The 27286-nt window shown below is 41.4% G+C and overlaps 1 protein-coding gene across 2 annotated transcripts in view; it reads right to left on the bottom strand.

Annotated features, from left to right (window-relative positions):
• Positions 1 to 18871, bottom strand: part of SREK1 (splicing regulatory glutamic acid and lysine rich protein 1) — a 36114-nt gene extending 17243 nt beyond the window's left edge. Inside the window, exons 1-4 of one of the 2 annotated variants that reach the window (XM_084802298.1) lie at positions 18561 to 18871; positions 7731 to 7864; positions 2457 to 2581; positions 291 to 455 (exon numbers count right to left, since the gene is read on the bottom strand). In XM_084802298.1, the coding sequence (XP_084658424.1) occupies positions 291 to 455; positions 2457 to 2581; positions 7731 to 7864; positions 18561 to 18721 (585 nt within the window). In that variant the 5' untranslated portion in view covers positions 18722 to 18871. Of the gene's footprint in view, positions 1 to 290; positions 456 to 2456; positions 2582 to 2867; positions 7865 to 18560 lie in introns of those variants that run through there. The other variant, XM_084802299.1, reaches the window with a different exon arrangement.
• Between the last annotated feature and the right edge of the window lie 8415 nt (positions 18872 to 27286).

The following is a 27286-nucleotide window of genomic DNA, read 5'->3' as shown; positions in this document are numbered from 1 at the left end:
TGCTCACTAATATGCAATCCTGATTAAACCTACTGAGTCCCAAGAGAGACGTGAGAGCAGAAGGGGGACGGCCTGGGAGGAGAAAGGGGGTACGGGAGTGGGAAGGGCCACAAGGGAGTAATGAGGGAAATGAACAAGATCCAAGTACACACGTGTGAGAACACCACAATGGAACCATTGTATAAACATGCTAATAACTAGGTTTAAAATAAAGTAAATAATACTCTATTAACAGAATTTTTAAAAAGAAAGAATAAGTGGCTACTGTCACCCGGTTTCTTCTTAGTTACCTGTGAATTCAAATTTCCGACGTAAACTGTTCTCCTAATTTCATCAATTTTGGAAGGATCCACATTTCCCATAAGTGGTGGCTGTGGGATCTCTCCAAGTGTTGTAATATTTGGGTCCAGTGCTGCTGCTGGTATGGCTCCCAAACTGCTAAGTGAAACACCAAGCTATAAAAAACAAAAGCAAACTATGAGGCACAGTTTTCATTAGTGTCCAAAGTGCCGTTCTCTAACCTTCCTACCAGCATATCTGAATGTGTGGGAAATGCCTTGAGTGGATGCAGCAGTTGTCAATAAAGCACTGTTTGGCCAATCAGCTGGACAAAAGGACACAAGTGGAAAGCGGACCTTCCAAGAGGTGGCTGGAAGAGTGGGTAGCTGGACAGTTGACACTTGGAAAAGAAGCTACCCCAGGACTCATCAGATTGGCAGGTTATTGGTGTATATGAAGGTTTTGAGGCCATAGGATTAGAGTAGTTTAGAATCTGCCCAGCGTAGTAGTCGCAGCTTTAAAATACACTATAATCTCACTGTGTTGGTTATTTGCATCCTATGCCATACTGAAGAAGAAAAAGGACTTTTTGCTTTAAAATGCATGTATCTGAATTATTAAGAGTAAGATCACATTAGTTTTTAACACAACAGTTTTTTAGCTGCCTGGGCATTTATTTAACTACCTTAAAACTGATACTAAAAATAAACACTCTTTTTCAATGTTCACCATGGCTATATTCTGTGATCTCCATAAATAGCATTATTGTACACTAGGCTAATGCTAATGCCTACGAAGAGGTCAGGCTCCGCTCCCCAGAGCCTGCCATCACAGTATCCCTGCCCATCATGTGTTCAGTACAGAACTTTCTTATATGCCTTTCTGTCCAATGGTCCCTCAATCAATACATGATGATTCATCAACACTGAATTCATGCTCAGCAAAACAACAACTCGGAAGCTTTTCTACAGTTTCATCCTAAGGACTGAGCTTTTTTTTTTTTTTTTTTTTTAAATGAACTAAAGAACAGAATTTCAAAGAATAGCCAGGTATGGTGGTACACGCCTTTAATCCCAGCACTCAGGAGGCAGAGGCAGGTGGATCGCTGTGAGTTCGAGGCCAGCCTGGTCTAGGAGTCCAGGACAGCCAAGGCTACAAAGAGAAACCTTGTCTCGAAAAACATTTAAAAAAAATTTTTTTTTCAAAGAATATGGCACTAAACAGACTACACTCACACCCATTTGGCTGCATGAGTAATAAAACAAGGCAGAAGATGCTTGGTTTCATCCGGAAATATCGCATCATGTGACTCAAATTTTGTCATCAGTCTCAAGTATGTATCTACTGCATTGGTTCCTCAAACATACAAGTTCACTTAAAAATCATCTTGCTCCATGAGTCTCAGTGAAGGGCTCCAGCAGGAGAATGCTTGCAAGATTCAAAACTTGAGAATCCACTTGTGTAACCAGGACAAACTGACCACCACAACTATGAAGTCTGTCCCTACGAACACTAGCAAGGTAGTCAGTCACCTGACCAACGGCCCTCCTTTAAAAGGAGGACGCCAGACTCTTACACACAAAACCTAAAAAGCCTAAAAAGACAGCTGTATCCTCCTTTTACTAAGAAATCACAAGATAAGTTTACGCTAAGGTTCTTGTCATTTTTTCACCTTATTCCATCTTCTCAGTCATCAGGCAACTGTTTCTCTGAAATGCTTTTTTCCACCACCAATGCTCATCCCCTTCTGGTCCTCCTAAACTGGGAAGTGATCTAGGGCCTCCAAGTCTGTGTTACCAAGTTTCCTACTTGAATTCTCAAATTTGAACAAGCCCCCAATCATTTCAGAATAATGCCCAAAGCAATCTCAAGTGAGATGACATGGGGCACATTTTTTTTTTTCCTTCAAAGCAGGGTTTCTCTATGTACCCTTGGCTGTCCTAGTCTCGCTTTGTAGACCAGGCTGGCCTCAAACTCAGAGGGATCTGTCTGCCTCTGCCTCCCAAGTGCTGGGATTAAAGATGTGCACCACCATGCCTGGCCGACATGAGGTAAATTTTTAAGTATGGACTTTGGATGCTTGCTAACAAAACAAAACAAAACAAAGTGAAAATAATTTCTTACTCCTTACTCAACTGTGTGCAAAGGTCCATGCTCACAGCATTAAGAGGACTTACACTACTCACTGCCGTCAGGGGACTGGAGGTTGGGATGGGAAGCAATCCTGCACCAGGGACCAGGCTTGTCATGGTTGGAGCAGGAGCCAGTAAAGACAGGGCTTTGGCTTCCTCTGGGATTTTACCTGCAGAGGCAAGTGTCAAATATTATGGAATGCAGAAGCACCACACCAACTTTAACACTACGATTTTACAATTACCCTTGCACTTAAAAATAATAATAATAAATGAATCTATCTATCAGATCCGTACAAAGAAACAAATAAGAACATAAGTCTTTCCTTTTATCCTGCTCTATTAGGAAAAATAAAAGTGAGCAAAACTTCAAAGACTAACAATCTCATTAATGGAATATTATTTTAAAAACTGAATAATGTAGACAATTATTTAACACTTTGAGCTATGGGTCACCTGTACTGGAAACTTAATGTTCATGAACCAAACGATATCAAGCATGGACGCTTTCCCAGGACGCTGTTTTCGCGGTGATCGAAAGTTGTGTTACACATGACAACCGTTCGTGTTGGCTGCGTCACTAATAGCACACAGAACATCAGATACAGAAAAGAAGAACATTTTTTAAAGTTTAATCCCCAGAAATGGCAAATAACCAAATTAGTCAAAAAAAGAAAAGAAAAAGAAAAAGAAAAAAAAAACAAATATGTGCGAATTGAAATCTGTTCCATAATGAGTGTCTCTATTCTGCTCTGAGGCTGCCTACTTGTGAGACAAGCAATGCTGATAACCCTCCAAGAGACTCCACTCAAGCGCAAACACACACAAGAAAACAGAAAACTACAACACATAATCAGCTTGAATTTAAAAAGGTCCATACCCATTCATCAATAAGGCACCTCATCAACTAATGCTTACAAAGAATCCAATCCCAAAGATGCCTTTTAGGCAATTAATAAAGAGTGTATGGGATTCCCCAGTCTCAGGAAACTTTTTAAAATACTAATTTTAGGTGCAATTTATGTATACTTATCTGAATAATAGTAACTCTGCTTATGAATGTTTTGCTTAAGAAACCTGTAATTGTCTAACAAAAGTAGTACTAAAATCACTTTAGGGTTAAGAAAAATGCTTGCAACTTTAAAATTTTATTTTGAAGTTAATGATCTGTCATATTTGGTTTATGAAGTCTAAAACTTTCACATTTTCCCTATCTCCTTAGCAAGTAAAAGAGGTGTGTTTCTTAAACTTGATTGCATATATGTGACCATTTCTATTAATTCATTAAGACTCTTTTTTTTTATTAAGACTGTCTTGAAACCATTCTTTAAATTAAAAAAAAAAAAATCACACAAGCTCAAACACGTGGCAAATGTTCAGAAGAGTGGTGCCTGGTTTCAGTGGTAAATCCTATTCAGAACCACCAGACGCACAGAGAAAATCTCCAAACAACGATCCTGAAAGGCCTCTAAGCACGGAGGGACTCAAGCTAGCATTTACAGCTTTAGATGGTGGTCATATCTTATCTTCAAAAAAATACAGTTACAGTCAGTGCTTTTGGCAAATTCATACTTTCTAATTTTACAGCATGTAAATTTAACTAATTTTAAAAAACAAGGATATTACTTTAAGTCCTGGAGAACAGATTTCTTAACATGCAGAATGATAACAGGGCCAGCCTTACTGCAGATATCAAGTAGCAAGGAACTAGTTCCTACTATTACCCTATGTCTACATGTGCCCCCACTATACTATTTATATTATCACATCCATTATCTATTAGAAATATATAGTATTTTTAGTTTAAAACCTGACATCTTTAATAAATAACTGTACCCTAAGGTGTACACTCTATGCTTTAGTACTCTAATTTGTTCACCTGAAGGAGATCCAATATAGTAACATGTCGAATTCAGGACTTGTCAATAACCAAACCCCCTATGCATATAGTCGAGACTGCACAGATAGCAGATATTCAACATGAACCAAGACCATCGCTCAGTACTTCAAGGCCTCGGTTCTGTGTTGAGTATCAGCAGACTAACAGACTCTCCCTACCTCATGACAATAAATTGTTAGAAATCAGTAACTTTAAGCTCAGTATTATTTGTCTTATTCTAAAGATACTTTAAGAAAAATTCCATCGTTCTATTTCCAAAATAAAATTCTATAAAATTTATCTTCTAAAACTCTACCAGAGTATATAAAAGTATAAAACAAGTAAGTATTTAGCATTTTCCCCAAACTACACTTCAAAGAAAACTGAGGCAAGCATCATCTCCTTTGAGCCCTGACTTCAGAGTCCACTTTAAAAGCTGGTAACTTCTGAAGAACTTAAAAAAAAATTCAAGCAAAGAAAAAACCATGCATACAAATAAATAATCAGTTTTCTCCAGTATCACTTCCCAGAGGCAACAAAAGGCTTCATAGGACCAAAGTAATAAAACACAAAAGCCTCCCCCTACCTTCAGGATGGTAAAAGAAATGCACTTATTTTCCTTGATGGTTTTATATGCCTAAAGTTCTAGGGGAAGGATACAAATTATAAGCCATCAGTTGGTTTTTATGAGAGATGTAGATTTGGGGAAAAATATTAAGCACTGAGCCCATTAGAAAATGTTCCTAAGATTCTCATAAAGTGTTTTAATGTTTAAAGATCAAAATGTACCTCATCAACCCACAAAGACCAATTAAAAGGCACAAGCATCTTCCCAGCTACACTACAACTTACTGCATGGGATTTAGTTCATCTAACGGTTGAGTTCTGTTCATCATTCCCCATAAATTTGCAACACGTTATGAACTCTTAATGGAATACCATTTACAAAGAACTGGAAAACCAGCTCACAAGTTAAAAGTGAAAGATTCAACAAAACAAAAACAAAAACAAAACAAAAAAAAAGGGACAAAATAAAAAGAAATGAAATTAAAGTAAAACAATAAAAACAGAGACAGGGCGTCCATCTTCTGCGGTTCAGACTCCGATCTCATTTCCCCAATGAAGGTTTCACTTGGCGGCAGGTTTAGTGGCATGGCAAACAATGCCTAACTCAGGCAAGTGTAACAGGTCTGCCTTGGCCAGTCTAGTCATCTAATAATGCACAAATATCACATAGAGAAAACATACAAAACCAAATTAATAGTCAAAATCCATCTACCAGAAAATGTGGACATAAAGTTATGACTGATGATTAGGTTCACACCTGATATGCTGATCTTATTTTTTCTAAGTGTTAACATTTATAAAAAGAAATCTGAAATGCACGCAACAACAAAAAGAGGTCATATTTAGATAATCATAATGAAAGTATGTTTTATTCAAAATGGCATGTTTTATTAACACTAGCTCCTGCTCAATAGGTGTGTATCAATACCACTTTCCCACCCTCTTCTCATCTTACTATCCGAACTAAAAACCAGCAAAATGAAAGCAACTGAAAAATCTGGTAAACTGCTGTGTGTGGCACTGAGGCACCGTGCACACCTCCTCGCTGAGACCCCTCCCTGCAGCCTTCCCCTCATCTGCCTTTCTCACTCTGCTCTCATAAAGACAACAACGCAGCACCTCTTTGCTGGAAGTATATAATCAGACTTAACAGCTGTGAAATTCATCAGTTATATTTGATAAAACTACTAAAAAAAAGTCTATCAGTTTCTTCCTGGTCTCAGTTACTAGTGTCAAAGTTTTAGAAATGCAGTAAATTTAGATTTGCATGTCCAAAAATAGTAAAATTTCCTCTCAAAATGGTAGCATTAAAAATATTTAAGAGTTATAGCTGTTTCTTTATTAATTTCTACCAAGTAAAACAAAGTACAACAGTCACCTCCATATCCCCATAACCTTGAAAGTTTCTTACAAATCAGAGTCTCTCTGATTGTATGGGATTACAGCAAAGTTCCTACAATGATTTTTTTAAACTCTTCATTCAAAATCAGTAATGATAAAAGCCTACATTATACTTTTCTGATATTTCCAATTTAAGAAAGCTACATGGGATTTTTGTTTCCCCTGTGCAGTTTCATAGCACGGAACTTTGTAAAATTAAAACTTCTGCCTCTCTCATCTTCCTGCCAAACTTGAGGCTCACTGTGCTCTTAAAGACTATCAGATAAGAATATTTTTGCCAAATAATTTAGTTTAATCTACATTTATCTTTCCTATCTATTCTAACCCCTTACACTTGAGAAATATGCTTTCAATTTTGTCTAGGGGAAAAAACACAGAACTTCCTGTTCTGGGACTTCAAAATTAACAGTTTAGGAGAAGCTGTCTCTTAAAGGGCTCTTAACATTCCAAACTAGGCATTCTGAAACAAGCATAAACCTCCCAAGGTGCAGTAAACTCCTGATGCACTAAGTGATTTTAATCTTAGCCTACTAACATAGGCTGTTAGTTGTACCTAACATATTTTTGTGCTATAAAAGTTACTATCAGCTTGAAAAAAAAAAAAAAAAGTTCATTTCTAAGGACATTTAAATGTAGAAAATAACCAAATTTTAAAATCTATGTACATAAGCCAGTCAGTACTCTAAGTTAACTGTACATTAAAATTGTCAAAATCAGCAGCCAATTATATATGAATGACTGTGGAAAAACATAAAAATTTTAATAACAATTAGTTCTTAATGCAATACAAGACATAAAATTTAGCAAGTAACTAGAAATCCTTTGGCCTTTTCCCCATCTTTTACATCACTCCTTGATGGAGGATTTAAAAATTACTTCCTAGTTACCCTCCCCAATAAAAGCCAATCAAAGAAAATGTCCCAGATGTATAACAAAAATTACACTAAATATGAAATAACAGTCTCATAATAATGAGAGACACTATATTAAGAGGATATTTGAAAGAATAAACTGAGTATTTTTCAAATGAATATAAAAACACAACCCAAATTTGGCTGAGCATATAGTGTTTTACTTGAAAAATTTTTAACTCTGTCCTCATGAATATATGCATTTTAAATTATTTTTTCATACCAACTTAAGTTTTTAAATTCTAAAAAGCCCTTTTTATAATCCGCATATTGGCTACAAAAAAGCCAAAGCCAGATATAAAAGGCAAATGTTTGACAAATTTTCCAAATGTTCAGTTGTAAAATCTCAAATATCCATAAGTAATAAACCAACCACTTCAGTATAGTTTCCTATCAGGTGGTTTTTTTTCTTCTCCAATCTCATCCTCATTTTCACACATAAGAATGTGAGTGTGCACAAACAGACTCATACATAGAGTACTGGCCAATTTCTAGGAAGTTAAAGGCTATAGAAACAGACAGGACATATATTAAAACAAGAAAAAAACATGAGATACTAACCTTCTGCACAAGGAACTACTATCAGAGCTCTGTCAATAAAAACCGTGTTAGTTAGATGCTGGGCCACACCAACACTTGATGGGTCACGAAACTTAATATAACATACTTTGGAGGAAAAAGCAAGAGGTGTGTTGCTGCAAGATAAAAAGAAAACAAATGGATTAATAAACATTTGCATGGATTTGTAATTTCATTTGAAATTTCTTACACCAGAGTTAGGTAATTTTGTTGCTAAAGATTATTAACATGTGAAACAATGAATTTTAGTGATTTAACGCTGACTTGTCTGACAACACAGAAGTCAATCTACAGTTATCTACAAATCAATCAGTACTTGAGCAAAATTCAAAACAGCTAACTAACATCACAGCCCCTCTACAGATGTACCAGTCCTCAAGACTTGACCCTGTGGCCTCTCCCACCCCAACTGATTACCCAACACTTCTATCACTAAAAACAGTGCTAGCTAGTGGTACCGTGGCGGCCCCGAAAACTTCTCAGTAATCACACAACTAGGTAATGTAGAATTAAACAAGGAGCTTTTGCATATACCAGATGGCTTCAAGTTACAGAATAATGTGCTTTTCAGGACAAAAATGAAAGGTTTTTACAAACAAAATGTTATGTAACTTATTTTGCAGAATAGTAGACACCCTAGTCCATTTGACTTAACTAGATAGACCTACAGAAAATAGGAACCAGCACTGGCCGAAAAGAGTTTGTCTATAATATGGTCTTACCTCATTATATTTTTAAAAATATACTACTTCATGGGCACTGTGTTGTTATCTATAATATTTCTCACTAAATTGCACAGTAACTCGATAACTAGTAATTATAAAGCCTTTTAAAAAAGTTTGATTTTGTAGTCAGGCTCAGTGGGCCATGCATTCAGGGAGACAGAGGCAGGCAGATTGCTGGCCTGGTCAATAAAGTGAGTCCAGGACAACCAAGGCTACACAGAAAAACCCTGTCTTAAGAGAAAAAAAAAGCTTTATTTTATTTTTAAGCAAGGGTAATGTGAATGCTAGTGGCCATGAAGTCCAGACACAGAAGGTATCAGACCCCTTGAAACTGTCGCTACAAATAAGCTGCCTGGGGCGGATGGCGAGGACCTGACACTAATACATACTCTGACCACTTAGCCATCCTTCCAGCCCCTCCACAGTCACTTTTACTAGTAAATTTGTTCTCTGTGATCCCTCACATATATGATCCCTCAACACATCCATCTTTAAAACAATGTAGAATAACATTAAATGGTAAAAGTTACAGCTACACTAACAACCTGTAATGTATTATTGCTAGTAAAACTGACTGGATCCACACTCACTCGAGACAAGTCTATGAGACAATGTTGAGATTAGAGTAATTAAAGTGGAAGACCCACACTACATGTGTTAGCACCATTCCCTGGGCTCGGGTCCTCTACTTCATTAAGAAAGGAAGCTGTGTGAGCATGTCGTGAGGACTCTGCTCCCTGACAGTGGACTGGCTGTGACCAGCTGCCGCCTGCTCCTGCTGCCACGTCTTCTCATGGTGGACTCTATGCCTCAAACTATAAGCAAACTATATCCTGCCTTCCCTAAGCCGCCTTTATCATGGCAACAGAAAAAGAAAAAAGAAAAAAAGTATAGCTAAATACTGTAAAAAAGAAAACTGATTTGTATCTAGAACTTAAACAGTGTTATAAATATAAGTAGTGGGGCTACTTACGTTGTTTTTAAAAATACTAATTTGTTCCTATTTGACTTATTTCCCTCACTTAAGGTCACCAATTCACAGTAGCTCTCACCAAAACCCCCTCAGCCACCATCCAAGCCAAAGCCTTTACACAGTGTGTCACATAAATACAGCCCCTCAGACTTAACCCACCACCTTACCTCTTACATTACCAAATCTCCAACTTGTATCTGTCCTGGGATCTGAACAGCCAGATCCAAGTGCCTGCCTCTGAATTTAATTACACTTTTGTTTGTTTGTTGAGACAGGCTGTGTCAGCTCTGGCTGTCCTGGACTCGCTTTGTAGACCAGGCTAACCTCGAACTCAGAGATCCGCCTGCCTCTGCCTCCTGAGTGCTGGGATTAAAGGTGTGCGCCACCATTCCCGGCATTTAATTACACTTTGATGCACCCTACCTCAGTAAACTCAAAATCCACTCACTACCTTCTCCTCTTTCCAGTTCTACCCTGTATCCTGTATTTTCTATCTTACTTAAAAGTAACATCACAGCTGGGCGTGTTGGCACACACCTTTAACCCCAGCACTTGGGAGGCTGACGCAGGTGATCTCTCTGAGTTCAAGGCCAGCCTGGTCTACACAGCGAGTCTAGGACAGCCAAGGGTACACAGAGAAACCCTATCTCGAAAAACCTTACAAAAAGAAAGGAAAAAAAGAATAGTCACATTTCTCTGCTCTGGTATCTGGGAGTCACTAGCGTGACAGTAATTGGCACCACTCACCAAAACTTGCAATGCTCCTTTTAACTGCATGGTGAAATTCCACTTTTCTGCTTCCTGAACTTAGCTGGGCCTGAATAACTTGCTTTGGGAGGTGAAATAGAATCAGAATGTCTCAGTTCTGCAGAAGCTTTGGGAGCCACTACCTGACTCTGTCCTCTGCCACAGCCACCAGCAATGATCAAGAGACAGAAAGCTGACTGTCCACTTTATCTCAGGCCACCTCAGGCCTCAACCCTACCAAGAGTGTGGTAAGCAATAATCTCTTTTGTCAAACTGAGCCTTGGGCTGCAGTTCCTGATCCTAATCCTTACCTCAATCAACCCTGAGCTCATTTCCCAAACCGTGTCACACAATGGCTTCCCTCTCTCTCACTACTGATGCCTTAGTTCAGAACCTCAGCACTACTCAATGAGATTACAGACTTCTGGTCAATCACTCTTTGTCTAACTTTAATCCCTCGGTAATGGTCTTCCAAAAAACTACCAGTGTGATCCTAAACCCTAAATTGCATCACATCACTTAAGATGAAGTTTCCTAAGAGGAACCTTTATACCTATCCAAAACACCAGACCCACAAGTCTCGTAGGTCCAAGAACACATCCTGAATAAGAACAGTCTGAACCTGTGGACCCTGTACACAGTTTCACCCAGGGAATCAGGTGTTTTCTCTATCTCCCCTTTAAACTAATTCCATTTTTCCCCCAAGACAAGTTTCAAGTCCTCTGTAGACCATTCAAAGCTCTCACAGACCACAGGCATTGTACGCAGCTTCAGCGCAGGCATTAGTCCAGTGTGTTTGAACCTCCCAACACATTCCTTAAGCTTCTCTAGCCCCAAGTGACCAGTCACCTGGCTAATCCACTGGCTGACTAACAACATGAAATTTGGGTAGTCAAGCTTGACCAGATACATGAGCTCAAAACCCATTCTTTCTGCTGGGCTGGAAAGCAACTTGTCTCAGATGAGGGAGTATAGAACAGGTCCACACAGAGACAGAAGATACACAAAACAGCCTCTTGGGATAAAAAGACAGTCACTTTGCTGCTACCCGGAGTCCTGGTTGCTCTATGACCATCACAGCTTCTATTCTTCAATTTAACAGGGATCTTTTTAAATGAACAATGTCAGTGCTCATGTGAAAAAATGCAAACCTAAATAGTTACTACTGAAATGTAAAGGGCATCATACATACCTCTAGTTAAAACACACTTCACTTTAAGTATTCATGAGCATAGCAAACCAGCCTTATTTATTTATTTGGTTTTTTTTGTTTGTTTGTTTTTCAAGACAGGGTTTCTCTGTGTGTAGCCCTGACTGTCCTGGACTCACTTGTAGACCAGGCTGGCCTTGAACTTGCCTGCCTCTGCCTCCCTAGTGCTGGAATTAAAGACGTTCTCCACCACACCCAGCAACCAGACCGATTTATAAAGAACCTAGCTGGAAAGATGTACCAGTAAGACTTGAGAATCCTGGCAACAAATTTAAAAGTGGTCTACTCTGAGCCAGGCGTGGTGGCACACACTTTTAATCCCAGCACTCCAGAGGCAAAGGCAGGCAAGTTCAAGGTCAGCCTGGTCTACAAGTGAGTCCAGGAGAGCCAGGGCTACACAGAGGAACCCTATTTCAGAAAAGAAAAAAGAAAAGAAAAGAAAGAAAGAAAAAAGAAAAGAAAAGGCGGTCCACTTTGAAGAACACTATCATGGTACATAGATGGAAGGTATAGCTCAGTGGTTCTCAAGCAACCCTTTAATACACTTCCTCGTGTTGGGTTATCTCCAACCATAAAACTATTTTTGTTGCTACTTAACTGTAATCTCGCTAGTGTTATTAATCATAATATAAATACTTGTGTTAAAAAAATAAAATAAATACTTGTGTTTTCTTACGGCCTCTGTGAAGTGGTGTCTGACTCCCCATAGGGTTAACAACCCATAGGTTGAGGACCGCTGATACAGTACGTCGGTGCTCAGTAATCTTCCTTTTTGTGGTACACTTGTGCATGCCACGCAGGCATTTGCCATTGATCTACATACACCCTCAGCCCTTAAGCAATTTTATATCTCCTACTACTTTTCTTGAAATAAAGGCCAACTTCACAATATTTTATAAACACATAAATATTTCAGCTTTGAGAAGTTTTGCATTGAACATTACAGACTGCATACAGATGATAACTGACAAAAGTTATTATTATTGTTGTATTATTATATTATTTTTGAGACAAGGTTTATCTATGTAGCCCTAGCTGTCCTGGAACTCACTCTATAGACCAGATTGGCCTCACACAAAAATCTGCCTGCCTCTGTGTGCTGAGTGCTAGGATTAATAAAGGCATGCACCACCACTGCTGGGCATCAACAGCATAACCTAATTACACTTACAAACCGTATGCTTAGATCGTGTGGTATGTCTAAACTCTCTGACAGGACGATTTCTCTTGGTCACAGTTTAAATGTTTTATGATACTAGGGACTACACCCAGGGCCTCCCATGCCAGACAAGTTCTTTAACTACAAAGCACACCTCTAGCTCCTGGCACTTTAAAATCTAACTTTGGTCTACAGGGTCCACTATGTTGCACAAGATCTGAATTTGAAATCCTCCTTCCTCAAGCTTACAGTTAGCTGGGATTACACACATGGACCAAAACTCAATGGCCACAGTTTTAATTTTCAAAGAGTTGGCCCAGGTGGTACATGCCTGTAATCCCAGCATTCTGGAGGCAGAGGATCTCTGTGAGTTCAAGGCTAGCCTAGTCTATAAAGTGACTCCAGGACAGGCAAGGCTACACAGAGAAACACTGTCTTGAAAAACAAAACAAAAAAATTTTTCAAAAAATTATATACTCTGTTTTGTCTAAAAGTAATTCTCTGTACAAAGCAGCACTGCCTACTGGGCGTGGTAGGGCACACCTTTAATCCCAGCCCTCTGGAGACAAAGGCAGACAGATCTCTGTGAGTTCAAAGCCAGCTTGGTCAACAAAGCAAGTTCCAGAACAGCCATAGCTGTTTGTTACACAGAGAAACCCTGTCTTAAAAAACCAAAAGTAAAAGCAACAAAAAACCAAAAGTAGCACTGCCTATAAGTAGTAGATGTAGTTTGATCTCATTTGTTGAAGCAAGTTTTAGATTTTTTTAGAATATAAAATCTTACTGTTCTTAAAAAATAAAAATAAAAATAAACCAAAAATCAGGTTTTAAGTAGTGACATTTAAAAACAAAATAAACAAAACCCTACCTCTGGGAGCAGGTTAAATTTCTGGTGCTCTAATTGGCCATTTGTTCATTAAACATGGTGATGGCACATTACAATATTCAAATGTCAATGTGGTTACCACTACGGCCAATGTTTTATTAGTACATCAAGATACATCCTTTAGACTCTAGAAGTGTATCTAAAGATGTAAAGTGGCTTTCAACCTTTCTGGTGCTTCAACCCTTTAATACAGTTCCTCATGTTATGGTGACTCCAACCAGAAAATTATTTTCATTGCTACTTTATAATTGTCACTTTGATACTACTATTAATCATAATGTAGATGTTTCCCAGTGGTCTTAGGTGACCCTTGGGAAGGGTCATTCCATCCCCAAGGGGGTCTCAACCCACAGTTGCAAACAGCTGCTTTAGAAGGTCTATCAAAATTACACAATCCAAAACATGAACAAGTAGCTTTACTCATAAAATTATTATTAGTCAACACAACACTTACTAGGACTCCACTGGTCCTCTGGATGGCACAGTTCTCCAACCCTTTCTTATCAAGTGCTGACACTGCCTGCAGACCTACCAATCATTGCTGATGATCAACACTTCCAAATGCAGCTAGCTTAAACGCATTCATTTGTAACTAAACATTTTAAAGATAACCAACATATAATGACCGAATTTCGGATCTTTCTGAGTTCAAGGCCAGCCTGGTCTACAAAGTCCAGGATAGCCAAGGCTACACAGAGAAACCCTGTGTAGGGCACAGTTGCACACACCTGTAATCCCCGTGCTCAGGAAACAGAGGCAGGTGGAGCTGAGTACAAGGCCAGCCTGGTCTACAAAGCAAGTCCAGAACAGGCAGGACTACAAGAGAAACCATGTCTCAAAAAAGAAAAAAGAAAAGAAATCCCTGTCTTGGGGAAGGGGTAGGAGAATTTCAAAAACACTCAACACAGCACACATCTTTAAATATTACTTTAAAGCACAGCAATATTAAAAGTGCTTATTACAGATTAAGGAAAAAAGCTTATAATCACAGTATATGACTCCTTTGATTACACTGTGTTATTAAGCACATATAGGGGACCAAAGAAAAAACATGCTAATGAAAGGAGTTTGGTGGGGTGAACTTTCTTGTTTGCTACTCTATATAAAATGGCTGTTATAATTAGGCTATCAAGTAGCCCCCAAAAGGCCCCAGTGTGTTGAAGACTTGGTCCTCAGGGGCTGGTGTTTCTGAGGTTATACAGCTGAATGCACTTTTAGGAGCTGAGGCTGGCAGAGCACCTTGGACATTTTACCTCGTCCCTTCTTGTGAGCTGTCTCTATTTCCTAGGCACCATGATATTTCTGCCTGGCCATAGGCTGAATCATCAGAGCCCCCAACACAGATCGAAGCTTCTGAGATGTCAGCCAAAGCAACTCCCTGTTTGATCTTAGGTGTTTTGCCATGGCAACAAAAAATACCAGACACAGTGTAGTGTAATCTTTCAACACAGCATTTTTTTTTAAGTAACTAAGTTACTTTAAATTAACTTTAAGTTACTTAAATTAACTAAGTTAACTTTAAATTTTAAAAAGTTAACAGACTTTTAATTTAATTCTTTTAACTTGGAAAACCAGAGAAGTAGGAAACCAGAGCAAGCAAGAAAAACTGCACAGGTGAAAATCTTTCTGGTGTTAGAAATGACAACAGAATTACCCTTAGCGGGTAGTTTAGTCAACTGCAGGAGGGCACACAGGAACTTGTAGGGGGCAGAAACTCTCCATCTGTGTGCCTGCTACACTGCCATGTTTAAACTGTAAAATTTCATTGAGCCCCACACCATAATGTTCATTTTTCTGTGTGAACATTACATCGCAATGGAAAGTTTATTGAAAAAACCAATTCGTCAGCCGGGCGTGGTGGCGCACACCTTTAATCCCAGCACTTGGGAGGCAGAGGCAGGCAGATCGCTGTGAGTTCGAGGCCAGCCTGGTCTACAAAGTGAGTCCAGGACAGCCAAGGATACACAGAGAAACACTGTCTCGAAAAACCAAAAAAAAAAAAAAAAAAAAAAAAAAGAAAGAAAGAAAGAAAGAAAAAGAAAAAAGAAAAAAAAATCAATTCGTAAAAATAGATTTTCATTGAGAAATTGTATAAATAGGTTTTCATAAGAAATTCTTTTGTGCAAAACATTGGACAGTAATTCTGGATATTTATCTGGCAATATAAAAAAGAATGACAAATAACTCTTAGTATGCTCAGTGAGTGTCTACATAAATTCTTTGTTCACGTTCTGTATTATTTGTGTGAGTGTGTACTCCTGGGGTGCACCTGTACAAGGAGGGCAGAAGACAACTCTCAGGAGCCCAACTCTCTCCTCTCTCAGTGGGTTCTAGTCTAGAGACTGAGCTCAATACTGCTTTGAGCGGCTAGCCTTCTACCTGGTGAGCCATGCTACTGGCCTGTTTACATGAATGCCTAACGTGTGCTGTGTACATCTCTGGCACTCAAATTCCAAGCAGATCCCCAGAGTGCGGCAGCTAAGCCAGGCTGCCAGAGCTTTATGTCAGTGAAACAATCTCAAAAAATGAGGTGAAGAGGAAAAAAGGGAGACACCCGATGTGGACCTATTTTCACATTTCACTAAAGAAATAGATCTCCAATTTTAAATCTGTAACTACTCAATGTCTAAATATTAATCACAAAACAATGTTTATATGATAATCAAAACTATCAGTTTTTGTTTTTTAAGACAGGGATGGGATTTCTCTGTGTAGCCTTGGCTGTCCTGGAACTTGCTCTGTCGACCAGCATGGCCTCAAACTCACAGAGATCCAGCTGCCTCTGCCTCTGCTTGGATTAAAGGCACACTACCACTACCCAGCTAACTATCATTATTTTTGACAAAAGTACTACTGACTGCATTTTTATACACTTCAGCATCAAACTGCAAGTACATCCTTAAAGACTAACTGGCTCTACTGCATTATGGAGTTATGTTAATAAAGTGTATCAGTATCACCACAATACCAGATTGAGGATCTACTGCACTTAGGAAAACTAGGTAAGAATTTTTATCTGGTAACAATTTTGCCAAAGGAATTTGTCTGTGATATACTGACTGTATTTTATTTAACACAAATAGCAGAGCTTTTTAACTCTCTTTGACCTTTAAACCCCACATATTTTCTCATGCAGGAAGGAAACTGGGTTTATTCAAGGCCAGGCCTGGAAAGGGTAGACTTTCACGATGCACCTTCCCAAGTGCCAGCTAACAACTGGCAGTGTATTACCACCTAAACCCAAGTTTCAACCATACAGACGGCATTTCATTGGGAGTAAAGACTATCTACTGTCCCCAGTTCATTTACATGAGTTCATGGGTGGATAATTTATTTCACTGACTGGCTTCTAACCCTCCCAGGACACAGCTGCCCTCTTCCAAGTTACTAAGTGTTGAGTACTGAAGTGACAGCTGAACGCAGCCGGGTGGGTGCCTTTAATCCCAACACCCTGGGACGCAGAGGTAGCCCTGGTCTACAAGGCAAGTCCAGGACAGCCAGGGCTACAGAGAAACCCTGTCCTTGGGGGAAAAAAACAACCCCCTCAAAACAGAGAAAGAAGGGGGGGGGGCATCTTCAAATGTTAAAAAAAAAAAAAGTACTACAAATTTTAATGTAATGGTTAAGTCAAACCTCATGCACTTAGGCAGTATTGTCAAAATTATATTGCTAGATTCTCAGCATCTAGAAATAACCTGTATTAACTCAGACTGTATGTCATTCTACAAGAGAAACTACATCACTAAATGTCGACTTCATTAAATATTTTTTAAGTGCCGGGGGCCTGTTCTAGACTGGAGATGGCTGTCATGGCAGTCTCTGAGGACACACCAGATGAAGACGGGCACTAGTAGACAACGAATTTGGTTGTTGTTTCAAGACAGGGTCTCTCTGCACAAAGAGCCCTGGCAGCCCTGGACCAGACTGGCCTCTGACTCAAGAGATCCACCTGCCTCCGCCTCCGGGAGTGCTTGTATTAAAAGAGTGTGATACCGCCGGGTGTGGTGGCACACGCCTATAATCCCAGCACTCGGGAGGCTGAGACAGGTGGAGCTCTGTGAGTTCAAGGCCAGCCTGGTCTACAAAACGAGTACAGGACAGCCAAGGCTACACAGAGAAACCCTGTCTCAAAATACCAAGGGGAGAAAAAAAAAGTGTGATACCACACCTAGCTAGAACAAATGAAATGTTAATTATCAACTGTACCAATGAGTGAAAAGAACACTAATGGGCATTCAGTGGTATTATTTCAACTACTCTGCAAGTTAGCTGATTAGTCAATATTGCTTAATGGAAATTTACCACTTCAAGTGCCCTGGCTGGCAAGTGAGGCCGACCTACAAATGCCAATTAAGATCTGGATTTTAAACACGTGCAGCACACAGTAGCGGTAGTTCTGCACTGACCTATACTTTTTGAAATGTCTGGGCCGGTGTGACCTCTCTGGAGAGAAAATTCAGGCTGTTGCCAAAAGGAGGAATTGACGTGATCTTTTAAGATCGTGACTACTACGGGCTCGGTTAGAAAAACCAGAAGGATGGTAAATAGCCCCGACTCCACGCTGTCACCCGCACTCTCGTCAGCACTAGCACCCTGACACTAAGGCCTAGAGGTCCGGGGCGCTGGCGTTGCTGGCGTCCTCTTCGATGCTCCCAGTGCAAAAAAAAAAAACCACGTTAGGAGTATTTGCCATGAGGACTACAGCCGGCCCACCTGCGGCCATCTTAAGTTCGGGGGTGGGGGGGGGAGGGGAGCGGTAGGGGGAGGGAGCGGGGTGGGGGGGTAAACCTAAGGTCTGGGGCACCCAATTCGAAAACCGGGCATCAACCACAGTCCTCGAGGCTCGAAAGGGGAAGCCGCCCCTAAATCCTTCACAGGCACTCCGCGCGGAGATTAATCAGACAAAATCCCCTACGAGGAGAGAAGGGCAGCGGGCCCGGTGCCCTCATCAAACATGGCCGCCTTAGGTAAAGCACGCGGTCACGTGACGCCCGCGCCGCGCTCCTCTCCTCCCTCCTCCCTACCCCCCCCCCCACCTCGGCGCCCTAGGTCTCGATGGCGGCGCGCCCCTCCCCCGCCCGCCCGCCCGCCCGCCGGGCTCCAAGCACTCACTCCGGGGGGTAGAGCCGCAGCTCCTCGATTTCTCCTAGGAAGGAAAAGAGCGTCCGCATCTGCTCGCTGGTCACCGCCGACGAGAGGTTCGTCACCTGAATCACCGCCGTAGGGAAGAGGCCGAAGCCTAAACCCAGACCGAAGCCGCCGCCGCTGTTCATCCCGGCCCCGCTGCTGCCGCTGCCTTCCCGCTCCCCCAACGTCGTCCGCGACCGCGTCAGCAGCGACGGAGCCTGGGAAGCGAAGGCGCGCGCGCCCGCGGGAGAGAGAGCGCGCGCCCGCGAGCTTAATTCGCGGCGCCCGGCACGTCTAGCCCGCCCTGCCCCGCCCCGCCCCGCCGCCGCGCGACTCGCCTGCTCCCGGGGGCTGCGCGCGCCGGCCGGAAGCGTCGCCCTGGCAACGCGGCGGCTCCCGCGGGTCCCGGCGGCCTGGTGGGCCATGGCTTGTTGCTAGGCTTCGCTAGGTCTTCAGAGGTGTTCACCCGGCTGCTGCGGCGCCGGCTGCGGAGCTTGTGCCCTCGGACTCCATCACTCCCCTGTGCTGCTGTCAGTTTTAGGAAGAAGACCGGCTCTTTCTGGTCGCCTCCGAATCCGGCGGAGGAATCGAGAGGCCCGGGCTGCCGTGGTGAAGGGCCGGTGACTGACGTCTGGACTTTATAAATAAATACATGACCAATCTATAGTTTCATTATTAAATACAGGCTGCTGCCCACCTAACCTATCTTTAAAATTGACAAGCACCCTGAGTATGAGATTTCTTGTAAACTTTCACACCAAGTATTGAGGTTACGATTAAAGTAAATGAGTGAATGGAAGACTCTGCATTCGTTTAAAACATGCAGTATAGTCACTAGCAGGCCTTAATATTTATACTGTTAGGCAAAGGCAGGTAAAAGACACAGACGGTCTACATACAACTTGCACCTCGGTATGGCACAATAGCTTTCAACCAGAGCATCTGTATTCAAAGTTTATGGGCCCACAGTATCAAGACATACACAATTATTAAGACTTTGTTTCCCTTTTCACGGTGAAAAAAAAAAAAAACAACAGTAGAGCTGAGGGTGTAGTTCCGTTGGTAAATGTGAAAGCTCAGTGTTGATCCTGTGAACCTAAAACTGCCATAAACCTGTAATCTCAGCACTGGGGAGGTAGAGGCAGGATAATCAGGCGTTCAAGGACGTCCATGACGATAAAACAGGTTAAGGCCAGACTGGGTAGGCTGCATGAGATTCTGCCAGTGGACGGATGGATGATTATAACGGCAGGTGAAAGGGCTGACACCTAACCAGGACGCTAGGCAGTGGTTTTTAAACTCAGTTACTGTGTTTCATATTCTTCGCCTGTATCCACGCACAATACACTAAATGTAGATTTAAAGTAATTCCCTTAGAGTACAACATTATCAAATGCACAGTGTATCTTTATTTTTTTGTTCTGTTTTGTAAGACAGGGTTTCACTGTGTAGCCTGGGACTCACTAAGAAAACCAGACTGGCCTTGGATTCATTGAGATCCACCTGTCCCCCAAGTCCTGGGATTAAAGGTCTATGCCACCACACTTGGCCACATAATGCATTAAAAAAAAAATTACCAGTGTAAAACAAAGACAAAAAACTTCTGTTCCGGTAAAGTAGTTTTCTCCAGAAAAAAAAACGTATTATTGTTTGTTCAAATGCCCACAGTGGGCTGGGCTGGGCCCTCCCGTACCAATTACCAATCAAAAAACTATGCACAGGCATGCCCACAGGTCCACGCGATTGAAGTAATTCCTCAAGTAAGGGTCCCTTTCCCAGGTGTGTCCTGTTGATAACCAAAACTAGCCATCCGGTCATTTAAGTCCAGCTGGTTGATGCTATTGCTCAGGACGTGTTTCCCTGTGTGGCGTGTTCTACAAGACCCTATACCAAAGACACCACCCACGCTGTGAAAGCATGCTGGTGCATAACTGTGTACACTGCAGTTTCTGATGAAACCTTATGTTACAAAGGAGTGTCCTAGAATGGGGGGGGGGGGGGGGCTTGTTTGCGGCCACGGTGGGGGAGGATCTTTCCTGCCTTATTGATTCTCTAGCACCCCCTGTTGACCATGTTTGATATTGCACCACCAGGTATTCGGGTTTTGGGGTTTTTTTTTTTTCCATTTTGCTGAAAATCAAGGGTGAATTTGGATATGAAAAGCAACTAAATTTGTCTCCTTTACTATATGTGGCCATTAAATTTCTCTCTGTAGTTGTTTAAAACTCTTCCTCAAGGGGGAGGGAGAGACGTCTCAGCAGTTAGGAGCACAGGCTGCTCTTTCAGAGGACCCAAGTTAGACACCCGTCCCCCACAGCAGGCTGCTCAGAAGAATCTCCTGCAGCTCCAACTCCAGAATGATCCAGCTCCCCTGGTCTCGTGGGCCTCGTTTCCCCATGTACACACCTACTTACACACATTTAAAAACAATAGACGTCTCTTAAAAATAAAGTTCTTGATTCAACTTGTTAACTTGCTTCTTGGATGTGTCCCTCTGTCTGCATAGTATGGTAGAGAAATTTTGTGCTGAGAAAAAAAGCACACAACTCAAGGCAGTCAGGTGTGCAATCGGTCATTGCCCACGCATGTATTCACTGTATGAGACACTGAGAATTGAAGCAGTTTTCAAGTCTGTCCCAAGAGTAACTTTATTTTTTTTTTTAAGATTTGGTTTTATTTGTTTATTTGCCTGCATGTAATGAATGTCCCACGTGCATGCCTGGTGTCTAGAGACCAGAACTGCATTCCATTCCCAGCCCAAGAACAAAAAGGAAATAATAAAAATCGCAATAAAAACATAAGCCAAGGATGAAGTGTCCTGTTTTCTCCAGGTCGCTGTGATAAAATACTCTCGACAGATAACCTTGACGGAAGGACTCATTCTGGCTCGCAGTTGCGGGGAGGTCACAGCAGCAGCTGTCTGAGCAGCTGTCTGAGCAGCTGGTCTCCTTACACCTGCAGTCCTGGAGCAGAAAGAGGTGAGAGGTTTTGCTCAGCTCACTTTCCTCTTTTTTTATACAGTCCAGGATCCTAGCCCAAAGAAAGACACCACCCACAGTAGGCAGGCAGCTCCTCCCGAGTCAGGTGACCTAACCAAGGGAATCCTCCACAGGCTTGTCCAGAGGCCTGGGTCCCCGCGTCATTTCATATCTCAGTACATTGAAACTAACCGTCACACAGAGGACACCTAGTTTTAAAACAGTTCAGTTTAATTTGGGTATATTGTGTTTATCCTAAAGGCAAAGGAGGCGGGGGAAAGTAATTTAAAATAATATGAATTAAGACTACTGGCAGTCTCCCTCCCATCCCCCAGGTGCTTGGGATTGAATTTAGGGCTTCTCTCATGTCTTAGTGTTTACCACTGAGCTGCACCCCAAAAAATGATTTTCAGTTTACAAGAAGGACCTTAACTGATGTGTATGTCAGAAGTCACACACATCAGAAATCACTGCATGATGTGATTTCATTAAAAGCCACACTGTTTCTGCTGGCAATGGGAAAATGAGTTTTCTCCAGTGGAGTGACGCTGGGTATATCAACCACAACCCAAGGCAGTACCCATGCCCAGGAGTAAGTTGCCACCAAAGGGATTCTGTATTTTTGGTTTGGTTTGGTTTGGTTTTTTAGGCTTTTTCAAGACAGGGTTTCTCTGTCTTTGTAGACCAGTCTGGCTTCAAAAATCACAGAAATCCTCCTGCCTCTGCCTCCAGAGTGATTAAAGGCATGCATGCACTGTCACACCAAGCCTGTATTCTTTTTGGGAGGGGGAGGCATGAGGAATTTTTTTTTTTTTTGCATTATTGCATGCTTTTTGGTTTTTACTTGAGAGGAAAAAACATTCATTTGGGCCAGTAGGGAGTCGGGGAGGGTCATCTGGGAGGAGCTGAAGAAGCAATAGAACATGGTCAAAATATATTATATGGAAATACAAATAAAATAAAAGCCAAGCTTCTTAGATATACATACTTTGATTTATGCGAAACTCATGCTAGCTTTGGTGAGGGACCTCACTATCAACTGAGACGGGTCTTCTAGGTCCTTTTCTCTGCTGTCTGTGTGAATTTGTTTTGTATTGCTTTTTAAAATGTTTTTATTGTTATTTTATATGCGTAGGCATTTGGCCTGAGTGTGTGTTTGTGCACCACATGCATGCAGGGGTGTGGGGTGTGGGGCGGTGGAGAAGAGGACGTTAAATCCCCTGGAACTGCAGTTACAGATGGGGAGCTGCTGTGAGGGGTCTCAGAACTAAACACCAGTCTGAAATCAACCACTGTGCCATTTCTAGTCCTGTTTTGCTTTTTGAGGTGGGATCTTGCTGTCTAGCACTAGACCTAAGTAGTAACTTGGTTCATAGGTATGAAATATAAATTTAAAAAGTAATCTGCAAAAAAAAATTCCATGTGCTCTTTTCCCTTTGTAACTTAAGGAAACAGAAACTATTCTATAAATTGGAATTAAGTTTCTCTACCTTTGGAGGTAAGAATGTACTTGAAGGAAGCTGGGTGTGGTGGCGCTCACCTTTAATCCCAGAACTCAAAAAATAGAGGCAGGCGGATCTCTATGAGTTCGAGGCCAGCCTGGTCTTCAAAGTGAGTCCAGGAGAGCCAAGGCTGTTACACAGAGAAAAAACAAAACAAAACAGAAAGTCCTTTCTCAGACCTACATCTTGTAGAGTTACTGCCTATGTTTTCTTCTGTCAGTTACAGCATTTTATGCTTCAAATTGAGGTCTTCAGTTCACTTGGAGCTGACTGTTGTACAAGGTGACAGGTAAAGGTCCCGTTTCATTCTTCAGCATATGGACGTGCAATTTTCACAGTACCATTTATTGAAGACGCTGTCTTTTCTCTCACGCCTTTTTCCCTTTTATCAAATATTAGATGATGAAGGATAATATAGAGTAGAACTAGAGGGAGCATACCTCAATATAAAAGAGCTATATATGACAAACTCATAGCCAACATTGCCCTAAATGAAAAAAAAGAAAGAAAAAGAAAAAGAAAGAAAGCAACCCCATTAAAATCGGGAATAAGACGGGGCTGCCACAATCCCTCCTTCTTTTCAATAATGTGCTGAAAGCACCAGCTGAAGCAATAAGGCAAGAGAAGAAAACTAAAGGGAAACCAATGCGATAAGTCAAATCGTGCTATTAATAAATGAGATGCCGTTACACATAAAAAGATCCCAAAAGTCCCACCAGAAAACTTCTTGAAAAAAAAAATCGACAAGTTCACAAAAGTGTCAGGGTACAAAATAAACTTACAAAAACCAGTAGTTTTTCTACAAAACAACAAAAACACTAATAAAGAGATCATGGACACACTGCTATTTACAACAGCATCTAAGACAATACAATTTATTGAAATAAATTATCTAGGAAGTGAAAGACACCTACAATGAGAACTTCAAATCTCCAAAAAAAGAAATTGAGAAAAACATCCATGTTCGTGGATTGGTAGAATTAATCCTGTGAAAAATGATTATTTTGTCAGGTGGTGGTGGTGGCAGTGCATGCTTTTAATCCCAGCACTTGGGAGGCAGAGTCAGGCAGATCTCTGTGAGTTTGAGGCCAGCCTGGTCTACAGAGTGAATCCAGGGCAATCAAGGCTACACAGAGAGAAACCCTGTCTCAGACAAAAAAAGGAGGTGGGCGAGAAAGAGGAGGAGGAGAAAGAGGAGGAGAAAAAAGAAAGAAAGAAAGAAAGAAAGAAAGAAAGAAAGAAAGAAAAGAAATGAGCATTTTACCTAAAATGATTTATAGACTCAATGCAACCTCAATAAAACACTTAAAACATTCTTCAAATAAATAGGAAAAAGTTCCAAAAATCATATGAAACCAGAAAAGAGCAGATAGTCAAAGCAATACTGAGGGAAAAGAGTAATACTGGCAGTATTGCCTTTACTTCAAGACCTACTGTACAGCTATAGTAATAAAAACAATATCTTGCTAACATGGAAGCAGGCATAAAGATCAATGGAATAAAACAGAAGGCCCAAACACGAGTATTTGAACAAGCTTTTTCCTTACATGAACTTTTTCATAAAACCATTTTATGATATTGTCAATTTTTCTTCCTGGCTTTTGGTTTTTTTGAGACAGGGTTTCTCTGTGTATCCTTGCCTAACCACAAACTCTTTCTGTAGACCAGGCTGGCCTCAAACTCATGGAGCGCCACATACCTGTGTCTCCCGAGTGCTGGGACTAAAAAGGCATGAGCCACCACTGCCTAACTCATTTTACTTTCTTATGCTTTTGAGATAGGATCTCCCTATGTAAACTAAGCTGGCCTCAAACTTGCAAGAATTGCCAGCAACACAGGCCTGCACCAAGATCCGAACTTTATGATTTTTCTGTTTGAACGATCTGTAGTGGTCTCTACTCTGATCTAGCCAATGGACAGAATATTCCTCACAGTTATGTGGAGAGCGGGGACTGACTCTGACATGAACTCTGGTGCCCTATAGTTGACCACCTCCCCTTGGTGGGGAGGCCTGGCGGCACTCAAACAAAAAAAGAATAAGCAGGCTCCCAAGATGAGTCTTGATAGCCTATGACCATATAGTGGGGGATGAGGTCCCCCTCGGTCACAGACCTAGGGGAGGGGAATAGGGTGAAAGTGGGAGGGAAGGAGGAATGGGAGGATACAAGTGATGGGATAACAATTGAGTTGTAATCTGAATAAATTAACTAAATTTAAAAAAAAAAAAGAAAGATCTGTAGAGGTCTCACTTTATAGACCAGGCTGGCTTTGAACTCACAGGGATCCACCTGCCTCTCCGAATGCTGAGATTGTAGGCATGTACCACCTTCTTTCTTTATTCCCCAATTTCACAGAGAATCTAAGCAGTCTCATTCATTTTTCAAGATGTACTTCTTTTTGCTTTGTTGTTTTTCTTTGTTCTTTTTTTTCTGTTTTTGGTTTTTTAAGACAAGGTTTCTCCTTGTCCTGGCTGTCCTGGACTCCTATACATTAGTATATATACAGTGAGGGGGAGATGGGTCCATGGGAAAAAACACCTGCTCTTTAATCCTGATGGCCTGAATTTGGCCTCTGGAAACCACACAAAGGTGGAAGGAGAAAACTGAGCCTATAAAGTTGCTCTCTCACTTCCACGCATGCACCACGGCACACAGGTCCCTTCCCCTCACATTAGACACACAACAACAATAATACATTCATAGGTTTTTGTTTTTGTTTTTCTGAAACAGGATTTCTCTGTGCAACCTTGAACGTCCTGGACTCACTTTGTAGACCAGGCTGGCCTCGAACTCATAGTGATCCACCTGCCTCTGCCTCTCCGAATGCTGGGATTACAGGTATGAACCACTGTGCCTGGCAATTAATAGTTTTTTTTTTAACTGTTTGGTTGTATTGTATAATATCCAGTCTCACTATTTAAGAACACTGGCGATAAGATGTCATATGTGGTCTTGGCTAAGTGCCTAAAAGAAGCAGAATTCCTGATTCTTATGACTAATAAAAAGATCATTAGAACTGGAGCTATAGATCAGTGGTAGAACAGTCAGTTGGTGTGTGCCAGGCCTTTGCTTCAATTCCCAATACTGGAAAAGAAAGGGAAGGAAGGAAGGAAGGAAGGAAGGAAGGAAGGGGAAGGGAAGGGGAGAGGAGAAGAGAGGAGAGGAGAAGAGAAGAGAAGAGAAGAGAGAGAAGAGAAGAGAAGAGAAGAGAAGAGAAGAGAAGAGAAGAGAAGAGGCCCTGGAGCAGGAACACTGTCAGATTTGGAAGAAGGAGGTGAAGATGTCCCACGTTCCTGTATCTTTCTGCTGCCGCTGTTAACAGCACGGCTGCATAAGCGCAGGGCTGTTTGTGTATGCAGCTGCATGACCAATCTCAAGTACTAGGCTCACAGGTTGCTAGGATATAAGGCGCAGAGCACCTATTGTTATCAGCGCAGTGCAACAGACGCAGAATGGCTCCGCTAAAATCCCGGCAGCACATTCCAATCCCTGATTATAACTGCAGTGTATACACATGTCTATATAAGCATATGCATGACTGTATGTGTATAGGAGATATTCATATGCAGAAAACCTGTTCGTTGCGGTGCTCTTGGCAGATTCCATACTGACTCACAGTTAAGACAATGTATTTCCAGAACCGTAACCTACAGGAACAACTCCCAAGTCCAACAGCTTACTGGAAATTATGACAGAATGAAATTTTCCTCAAGTAGGATAGGCTTGTTTTGGTTTGTTTTAAAATAAGCATTCTGAGAGCCATTCCAATAAATGTGTCTTGACACCTGATACTATCTAGTCTTACACTGGTTTTTGAATTTTTAAAAATCTTATCTTGCACGTAGGCGTGTTTTGCCTGCATGTATGTCTGTGCACCAGATGCATGCCTGGTGACCTCAGAAGCCAGAAGAGGCTGTCACACTCCCTGGGATAGGAATTACAGATAATTGTGGGCTGCCATGTGGGTGCTGGGACTTGAACCTGTGTCCTCTGGAGAAGCAGCTGTTGCTCTTAACCACTGAGCCATCTCTCCAACCCTCTTACCCTGATTTCACATATGTACCAGTGTCCAGTGTCCTCATGTGGAATCCCTCTCTCTTGAAAACAACGTCTTCAGTAACATCTTTGTTTTGTGTTGCTATAACGTACGTACTAACATGGTGTACTTTACAGGGAAAAGGGGTTTATTTAGCTCATGGTTGTGGGAGATCGAGAACATGGTACCAGCTCAG

The sequence above is a fragment of the Acomys minous genome (genome assembly GCF_964271855.1).
Source record: "Acomys minous genome assembly, chromosome: 11".
Taxonomy (NCBI): Eukaryota; Metazoa; Chordata; class Mammalia; order Rodentia; family Muridae; genus Acomys; species Acomys minous.
This window is presented reverse-complemented; position numbering and strand designations above follow the sequence as displayed.